Genomic DNA, 10,124 nt, shown 5'->3' with positions numbered 1-10,124 from the left:
GCCAATGACTTTACGGTTTCTTTATTCTTCTTTTATATCTTTCTCAAGAAGTTTTTATTCCTTCCTCTTAATTAATATAACTATTATATTAATTATATTATTTTTCGGATTTTATTTAAATTAACTTCCAAGTTTTTATAAATACAATATTTTTTGTGACTTTTATTTTTCATTTTTTCTTTTTTGGGGGAGAAAGTCGGATACCCTCCATCAATAATAAAAATGACAGAATTTTTTTGCTAAAAATGACGGAATTTTTTTGCGCAAAATTAATTTTCACAATTCTTTGCACACACAAACATGCACATAACAATAATAAAAATGAAAAACAACGATAAATAACGAATAAACTCATAATAATATGTATATACAAGCATGTCTAAATAATGAGTCTAATTAAAGGAAAAGTTCTATAGAAAGTCAAAATGAAATAATAAAAAGCACAGGAACAAACTACGGCGCCGAGGGACGTACACCCATCATCTAATAAAATTGCGTCGTACGAGGAGTAACCTCTCCACCAGCTCCAGCTCCGGTCTCCTCGGGGGGAGGAAAACTCAGCACAGGACCTGTCCACCCAAGATCAACCTGAGGCTGAGGCTGCGGAGGCTGCTGCGATGACGAGCCGATCTCGTACATTCCACCACCTCTAAGAGCCGAAGTAGCCACTCCCTGGCCTACCAGCGCAGCATGTGCACTCTCAGATGAAGAGCCTGAGCCCTCTTCCGCCACAGTGCAAAAACATAAGAAGGGAAGCTACCTCCTGAATGGCGTTGTCTCGGCGACATATAGCCACATTCCTCATCCGGACGAGCTGGCTCCGGAAGGCATCTATGCACCATGCCATCGCCGAGACCACCTCGCGCGAAAATTGTCAGGAAAATAAAGTCAGTAAACATACATAACATATATGGACAAAAAGTTGCGAATAAACAAGCTTACCCGAGTCTGGTGACGAGGAATCGACCGCTCCACAAAGCGCTCGCCCTTTGGAGCCGAAGGAATCATCTCCTCAATCGTCCCATATGTCCCCTGATAGTGGATGGACATACGAGGTGGCACGAACTCAGCATGACCACCCTGATGAAGCAAATCAAAATCAGTAAAGCGTTGCTTGGGGGCTACTTAACGAAAGGTAAAAGCTAAAAATCATACCGCCACATCCTCAGCAGGTACAGGGACTGGAGCTAACAACGGCAGTAGCTCCTCCTCATAACACTGCCCAGGGATCGTGTAAGATCGCCAAGGGGTACCAGCTCCCTCTGACATGCTCACCAACCTCGCGGCGTTAAACATATGACGCGGTGGAGGAGCAGGAACAACAAAAGTATCCGAGGAATGCTGAATAGCAACCCTCTCCCCAAGGTACGCAACCGCTCCATAGGTCCCCAAGAAATAGCGACGCTCAGTAGAATATTGTGCGGCTAGCCCAGGGACTGTCAAGTCGACCCACGGTCGGTACAGCACATCAGACTCCTGCAAAGAACGCCTATTAGACATAAATCTATCGAAGGTATCACGAAATGTTCAAATATGTAAAGAACCATACCGAGATGATCCAATCTCGGACGTAAGCAGTGGACATCCCCACACGGCGTCTACCCAGGAAGCATTTACTGGGAACCTGCGCGGCAACGGTCTCGCCGGCGCAGCTGAGGGAAAGTACTCGTAGAACTAGATCTACAAGAAACAAAAACTATCAGCGAGTGCTAATTAAAATTTAGAGCTAAACTTTACAAGAAATAAAGTATACCTCTACGACCCTCCAAAAACTGGATAGAGCAACGTTCCCCATGAAGGACCGATGTCGACACGAGTCCCGCAACGCTTGGATGAAATCAGCGTAGGCCAAGCAGCAGGAAGATAGTAAAGCATCGCCCTACTACCCTTGTTAGGAGAGAACGTCCCTGACAGCAAGATAAGTGCAAAGATGCGCACCCGTTGCTCTCGGGTAGTCGCACCATCATCAAAAGCCGTTGCTAGAGTCGAGCGACGAATCCCCTTTGCGCTGAACTGAGTGGACTCCACCTCAGCACGAGCCCGAACAGCAATCAGACTTAGCAGCTCCTCGACCTCGGGAGAAAAGACGCTAACCTCGCTGTCGAACAGTAGCGCCACAGAGCTAAACTCTAGTCCCGTAATGAGGCTGAAGTCGGTTGGGGTGACCATCATCTCACCCCAAGGGAAGTGGAAAGTGTTGGTGGTGTCCCAAAAGAACTCCACCAGAGCACGGACTACATGGTGACCCCCCGCTAGAGGCAATCATGGCCTCCGAGGTCTCAAACACTGCAGTCATTCCGCAAGACTCCCATAGAAGTCTCGTCTCATTGTCTTTGGCAATGTACATCTTGTACAGGTCGCCCAAACCGTCGCAACCAAAACCGTGACAACGTGTCCTCCCACTGTGACGCCCCGTCTCACCCTCTCAGAGATATGATGGACGGAAGAGAAATACAAAGTTTGCTCATCCCACTCAGGGAGTCGGCCGAGTGAAGTGGACGGATCAGCATCGTCCTCTACAGGCTCATGCTCCCGTCGAACGTCTCGGGACCGTGAACAAGAGCCTCGCTGTCTAGCCATGCTACATTTTGCAGAATCATTATAAATTAAGGTGCTATGGTATCTAAGAATCGCCTAGCTGCATGATATTATGTTTGCAAAAAAAAAAAACAGAGTACGTAGTACTAAAACAGGGCACAAATTCAAATTGAGCATATACGGCATTTTTCAAGAAAATAAACAATTTCTTGCAATACTATAGTAATTATTGTGACAAATTGGGCAAGAATCGCTAGCAAAAACATCAAGAACAAGCCACATTGTCTTCCCGACCTTAAGAGGTTCAACAATGGTGATTTGTTCGTTTCTTCACCAAATTGAGTCAAACAAGTCTCAAATTACTCCCAAGGCAATATATAAACATAATCAAGCAATTTTATGGCATAAAATTCGACAAACAAAGAGAATTAAGAAATTCTAGTTTCAAATTTTCAAGAAATACGTAAACAAACTTGTGAGAAATTCATTAAAACCGGTGTGAGTTCGGAGGAAACTTACATAGATCGGGAAAATGGATGGAATGATCTTTAATTTGCAACAAAGTTGAGCGAATTCGGTTGAGAAACGAGCAAGAACGAACCAAATGAAGTTTTGAGAATTTCTTGAGCAAGAACGCGAGCAGCAGCAGCGGAAATGAAGAAGAGAAGAGTATTTAAGGAAAACCTGACTCTAGCGCTTAGCGTCAGAACTTGGCGTCAGTCGATAAGGCTTAGCGTCTGGCGCTAGTGCCAGGGTCTGGCGCTACAGCCAAATATGCAGCGCTAGCGTTATTTCAGCGGCGCCAGGCTTCTCAGCCACTCAGTGCGGTTATTCCAACCTCTTGCAACAATTTTGGGCTCCTTCGTACGCCAGTTAGCCCCTCTAAGCAATCTAACATGATTTTAGTAATCGGCTTGATTACAAATTACATAAAGTGATCGACCTGATAAAAGATCGTCTCACTTAGCTTAAAGAGCCTAAGCATTGGCTCATCGCAAACGGCACCGACATACTGGTTCATATCGCAAAAGGCATTAACATACAAGTTCGAAAGCAGCAGAAGCGCCGACGTACAGGCATAGCGGAAACAAAGTTCAAGCGAGCTTTTAAAGATCGACAAGCGTAGGTCTTCGGTAGCTTCAAATGAGGATAGTTTTATCACAAAGTTCAAGCGCCGACGTATTATCACAACAAATGAGGATAGCTTCAAGCGAGGATATCTTCGGCAGCGTTTCCTAGCTTGCGGAGAGTTGTCACAAACAGCTGGAGGTCGTTTCAAGCGAAGCAATAGTCGATGGGGTTCTCTAGCTTGCAGAAGTCTATCATGGCGGAATTGGAGGCAGTGACAAGCGTAGCAGTCTTCAGGCGGCATTCTCTAGCTTGTAGGAGGTCGTCAAAAAAATTACAGAAAATACAGCAATACGGCAGCAAATCGGTTACCTTCAGAGACGTGTGCTCGACGGTGCAAGATACGCGTTTCTTAACTCTTTTATCTGTTTAACTAATGCTAGTTTGCAGGTATCGGCGTTGCAAGAGTGATTTAGGATCACAGAACGTTCTGAATCATTCTCTGTCCCTATTGACACTTTGACTTTTGTTTTCGAAACTTGCGTTTCTCCAAACTCAGTCAAAGTGGGGGCTTCTGTAGACACCCATTTGTGTCTCCCCAAAACCAAACCCGGTGATGAGTACCTTTCACGTCGAATCGTAATCGAATGAAGTGAAAGTGTGGAAAGTCTAGTGTTGCGGATAGTTTTAATTTCTTTTCTCTACTCTCTGTTTTTGAAAACCTATTTTAAGAAAACAGCCAATCCATTTTGGTTGGTCCATGATATGGGTCCAATAGTAGTGTAGTTGGATAGGGCTTGAAAAGAGCTTTCCAACGATATATTATAAGCCCAATTTCGATGAATATTGAGGAAGTTATTGCCAAATTACTAAACTAGGCCCGGTTTGAGCCTTATATGCGGCCCAATGATCTAGAGGAGGGCCTAATATGGATTTATCATTCCTAATGTAATTAGGAATGGTTTTAGTCTTCTAGATTCTTCTAGAAGGTTCTTTTCATTCCTACTTCAATTAGCATTGACAAATTGACTATTGTTGACTTTTAAGAGTTTTCATCAGAATAAAAGAATGTTTTTGAGGAAAATACGATTTTATCCTCCTGTAAGGTTAATTTCTATCTGATTTTAGAAAACGCGTCAGAAATTTAATCAGCGCCAAATGCCAGTCATTAGCGCCTGGCGCTAGCGTTAGCGCCTGGCGCTAATGTCAACGTCTGGTGCTAACCTTGTTTTTGCGCGTCAGAACTCTGTTTCGATTTTCTATCTTTTTGGATGATTTTCTCTATAAATAGCCTTCTAACAAACTCCGTTTTCATTCATCAATTTTCATTAATTCTTCTCTATAATCTCTAATCTACAATCATCAACTCTCTCTAAGCTAAAGCTTCACTTTCTCTCTTTTCTAAACCTACTCTTTCTTACAAAATTCCGCATTCACAAGACCTAGATACACCTAGCCAAATTTGAAGTTGCCTTCTCCCTAGATGTGAAAGGTTTTAATTTCTGAGGGTTTGGTCACAAATCTTTATTTCAATTATTTAATTTAATTGTTTTTATTATTATTTCCTTGAAGTTACTAACGTGTGTATTTTGTTATTAAAAATAGGTACGAGGCATCCAAGTAAATGCTTTAATGGTTTTTATTGATGTTATTATGTAGAAATCATGCTTAGGTTGTTATTGTGATTCCTAAGGTTATGTTAGGGCATTTTGATCTTCCTAGTATCATGTCTAGGGTAACTTTAATATCAAGTATGATTAAAATTATGGTGTCTTTTATGTTCTTCCTAATATTTATGATTGTTAGTATCATGTTAGGGTTAAAGCTTTGATTTTTATTGTTTAGTGACATGCTAGGGTTTGTTATTAATTTTGTTAGTATCATGCCTAGGATCTTGCTATTATTATGCTTTAACATGATTCATGATTATTTTTATAATTGTTTTGATTATGGTTTTATGATTATTATAATTATTATTTTGATGATTATTATGATTATGATTATGTTGCTTGATATCATATTTATTGTTATTGCTTGATCACGCCTTTTATGCATGTTAAAAGAGAATTGGTACTTGTAATCACGTTTATATAAGATAATTAATAATCTTGTTAGGGTTAATTTGATTATAATTCAAGTGATCGCCAATAATAATTTATTTGTGCATTTATATTCAACCAACATAGATAAACAGGTTTAGGGTTAATTCTATTGATTGCATGTTAGTGAGAAAGCGCACATGAATACGATCAGAATAAAGTAGAGGTCTATTATTAGGGCAAGTTCAATCTCTTTTAGGTTGGATTTGTACCTTCATCCCCGAACTACCAGTCATGGTTCACGACCTATTGGAGTTAACGATCTCTTGGATCGTTAAGGGGTGTAACCTTCACCTCGTGAACGGTTTACAAGTTCCTAAAACTTGTTGCGACTCTTTTGCTCTATCTTCTTTCCCTTTGGACGCCACCGTACGTTAGTGTATGATCAGAGTGGGGTTCAAGCTAGGGGTAACGCTTGAAATATTCCCTACAGGACCCCAAACAGGCCCAGGCGGAGGGTGAGGCAGATAAGAGAGAAGAGCCCCGAAAGCCCCAAAGACGTCATTCCCCATTCATCGTACCATGTCCGTGATCGTTGGTCTCCAGAGGTTTCTGGCCAGCAATCCGGTGAATATGGTCACTCAACTTCAACCATTGAAAAACTCAACTGATATCATACAAGTTGGTCGGATTTCAGTTTGATGTTTGGTTAGATTGTTTGATCGTTTAACTAGTTTAAGTAAGATATTATTGAACAATGTTGGTAATGTGTTTATGTGTTGCTTGTTTTGAACAGTATCATTCTTATTTATTATGGACATTGTGATTTAACAATATTTTTAAATCATGTTATCTTTCTTAGCCTATTTTGTATATATTAATACCATTCATTAATAGTAGTACCCTTGGAACAACTAATTGGTACTTTTTAGCGACAATTGGTACATTTGGCAAGATCATCTGTACCAATTATCAAATCATAACACATGACAGTGATACATTTTAAACACTACTAGTTCTGCTCAAATTGTACCAATTGGTACATTTTAAACAAATATTATGTCAAATTGTGCGTAAATATAATGGAGGAAATTGAACCATTGTCACAGAACATCGCATAAATTATACTTATCAAAAGTTTGAACAGAATAGATTAATTGTGATTGGATCCTGATGTACCAGGAGTCAAGCCAAGGAGAGAAGCAAACACTCCGCCAGAGTGTCCTCCCCTAACCATAGTAAAGTATCCTAACGAACCATCCAAATCCCTCATTTGTATTCCCCCTACGGATCGAATATACTCACTTGTACCTAAAGATATGTTAGTCGGGGTCTGAGCAGCTTGCTTCCTAGCATCATTTTTCGCCTTATTAGCAGCCTTTTGTTTTCCTTTCATTTTAGTGCACAACGGATATCTAACATTTGTAGTACGATGTGCCTTCTTCTTGGGTAAGGGTGGATCCTTAATCCTACCTGGAGCAGATCCTTCGTAGCTTCCATGGATTCCACTAACTAGAGTACTGTTGTTACGGATTCCCGATGCCACTGTGAATGGTGTGTTTGTCGCCTCAGGCTCATTGTTCTGTGCCACAGAAGAGGGCGTACGGATAACTCCTTGCACACCTTCATCCTCACCAGGACCGTTCTCATTCTCTCCTACAACCTGCCTTTTCGCAACCATAGCAACAACTTCATCAACTCTCAAATCCATGAGCTGCAACATTTCTGTCACAACCTACACTGCCTCCTTACAAGTGGAAGCCTTAGAGCAAATCTGTTCATACGTCCCCATAATATTGTGATAATTCCTCACCTCATCAGTTGTCAATGGATCATGGTAAGCAACTTTTACCCGTGTGTGTTTCCGTTGTACATCCTTCCTCCAACGATGAAGTATATACTTCTCAGGAACAATCCTTACTCCACTAAGATCATAAACAAGAATCATATGGCGACAAATGGTTCCGTGACACTCAGAGTGTTTACAGTCACATGCAACTTCATAAGTACTGGTATTATATACAACCCGGTAGCATCTACGAATCTTTGTCACGGACTCCTTCTTTGCATGTTTAGGCTTGATCCAAATACGGTTCTCAATGACAAACTCAATTTCATTAGAACCGATTTCATTAGAACCAATTTCTTATTGATCTAGGCAACGAACATACAACATCTTCTTGCACTGTCCCTGAACTTCTTTGAATTTCGCATCCGTATAGCACTTTTGAAACAATCCCTCAGCCGGGAAATCAATCACTAAAGGCCTCACATACCGTTATGTGTTCGAGTCTGCCATTCTTTCGGCCTCTGCCCTTACTCAGACAACGTCGTATTCCTGTCAACATGCCCTTTGAAGAAATTATTGAAACTCTCAGAACATTGCGTCGTTTTCATCCCGGCCCAGAATAAATGTTTCAAATACGCGGGAATCCACATAACTCTTCCTCATAAAGCCCTATTTGAAATAACTAAAATTATTAGTTTTTCCACAACAAACAACTTTAGTACTAATAACTAGCCACACACAAACATCAACAACATAGGGAAACAAATGCTTATGCTACCTGCAAGTATTACTTATAGTAGTACAATTAATTGACACAGTCAGGTCTCAAAATTGATAGTGGTACAAAATATTTAACAGTGGGACAAAAATATGTTAAATTCGGTATAAAAAATTAACATTGCTACACATTATTCGTAATGGTATAAAAAATATACCACTGGTACAATTACACTTCTCAGTGGTACGTAAATTTAATATTTGGGTGCTTACGGCCGATAATGCACAGCAGCAGACCATCAAAACTACTCACACCAATCCTTACATTTCAGCAAGAACAGGCACTTACTCAAATATTAAGATCATCAACTACACATACCCTAAAAATGGGAACACAAAATCATAAGATTACTCAAACAACAAAAATTATAAACCTTTACGAAGTGTAATAAACTAACTCTCTAGCCAACTGTTATCCTGTAGTTTGTAATGATCAACTGCATCACACCATCGACCTTCAAATTCATCAGCATCAAAACTACCGTATATGAGGCTCTCAAAGTCATCCTTTACATCTTCGTACTCGTCATGCTTCACATACCTACCAAACTTCTGAAGGATGTGCCATATGCACCACCTATGGCAAGTGTCAGTCATAGTAGAATGAACAGCATTCCTAATTGCCGGATCTTGATCCGTCAGAATTGATGTAAGGGCTTTACCGCCCATACAATGCAGCCATGTCCTCATCACCCACTCGTACGTTTCTGCGGTCTCTCGAGAGGTCAATGCACAACCAAAAAATATACTCTGTCCGTGGTAGTTCACACCAAGAAATACAGCAAAGGGCAAATGGAATTTGTTAGTCAAGTAAGTACTATCAAAATAAACAACATCGCCAAACTCCTCATACGCAGCTCTACTCCTCTCATCAACCCATACAACATCCTGTAATGAATCATCCTTCCCAAACCTACAAAGATGAAAAAAAATTTGATTTTCTGCACTCATTTTGTTAAAGTACTCAATCATCCCATTTGCATCACCCTCAGTAAGTTCCAGCCTCTTTTTTTCCTCCTCAGCCACTACATTCGTCAAGTCTTTTTGAGTAAATGTCATCTGATCCACCCCATTCCGTTCGCTAGCAAAACATCCGTAAAACTGGGAAACCTTCACCTTCGAATTCTTCGCTAAAATCACCTGTTTCACCAAGTGCTTATTGTTAACAACCAACTCGTGCTTCCTGTACATGGAAACATCCTTGGACTTTCCCGGTGTAACTTTGTGTCCGGTGTGCTCCAACTTTAGCCTACGAACAACCCAATTCCCTTCTGCATTCACACTAGCTTACAACTCCACAAGACATCCACACTTTTTGGTTTTCCTATTTGTAATTGTCTCCTCATCTTGAATCAAGCCTTCCTTCAGTGGATCAACTTTATGCTTCCTAGAAGGTCTTCCTTAGCAATCACAGGTCCACTTAGCATTCCTCCCCTGCTTACAACACTTCCCACTACCTAATTCCTTCTTCACCTTCACCCATCAAGAAGCAGCCCTAACTATGCCAAACCCCTTTTGCCTAGCATAGCTCTAGAAATAAGTATCTAACTCATCCCAACTACCAAATACCATGCCTAAAGTTGGGGGTGGTATTTCCTCTTCCACACCGAAAACTGTTTGCACCATTTCCCTACCCTTCTTTGGTGTTACGAATGAAGAACCTCCTCCCTCTAACCCTTCACCATCAACATTGTTTTCACCATGTACTTCCTCATAATCTGACCCCCCCATTTCCTCCATCATCTCCTTCTCCCATTTCATCCTCCTCCTCTTCTGTAACATCATCCCCACTCTCTACCCCCTCATCATAAACATTTACATCATCCTCTCCATCATACTCACTATCTTCTCCAAATGGACCAACCTACAACACATATACATCCACAACTCATTCAACTGGCTCATTACAGAAC

General features: G+C 41.0%; 1 protein-coding gene across 1 annotated transcript; it reads right to left on the bottom strand.

Moving 5' to 3' along the window:
• Window positions 1-7,380: 7,380 nt before the first annotated feature.
• LOC110683651 (protein FAR1-RELATED SEQUENCE 4-like) lies at window positions 7,381-9,837 on the bottom strand. The gene is made up of 4 exons (XM_021860043.1): window positions 9,774-9,837; window positions 8,610-9,482; window positions 7,922-7,983; window positions 7,381-7,722 (listed from the first exon to the last, which is right to left on the bottom strand). Exons 1-4 carry the CDS (start codon window positions 9,835-9,837, stop codon window positions 7,381-7,383), a joined length of 1,341 nt encoding a protein of 446 aa, XP_021715735.1.
• Between the last annotated feature and the right edge of the window lie 287 nt (window positions 9,838-10,124).

This window comes from Chenopodium quinoa, unplaced genomic scaffold (assembly GCF_001683475.1).
Source record: "Chenopodium quinoa cultivar QQ74 unplaced genomic scaffold, ASM168347v1, whole genome shotgun sequence".
Taxonomy (NCBI): Eukaryota; Viridiplantae; Streptophyta; class Magnoliopsida; order Caryophyllales; family Amaranthaceae; genus Chenopodium; species Chenopodium quinoa.
Note: the sequence above shows the minus strand (reverse complement) of the source record. Positions and strands in the feature narration are given on the sequence as shown.

Bases quoted from the DNA above. Each gene is read 5' to 3' on its own strand.
- LOC110683651 (XM_021860043.1), bottom strand. From the start codon at position 9,837: ATGGTGCAAACAGTTTTCGGTGTGGAAGAGGAAATACCACCCCCAACT. The intron at 9,483-9,773 runs GTAGTTGGGATG...GTGTGAATGCAG, and splicing joins AACTTTAGGCATGGTATTTG to AAGGGAATTGGGTTGTTCGT. The intron at 7,723-7,921 runs GTATGTGAGGCC...ATTTGGATCAAG, and splicing joins GCAGACTCGAACACATAACG to CCTAAACATGCAAAGAAGGA.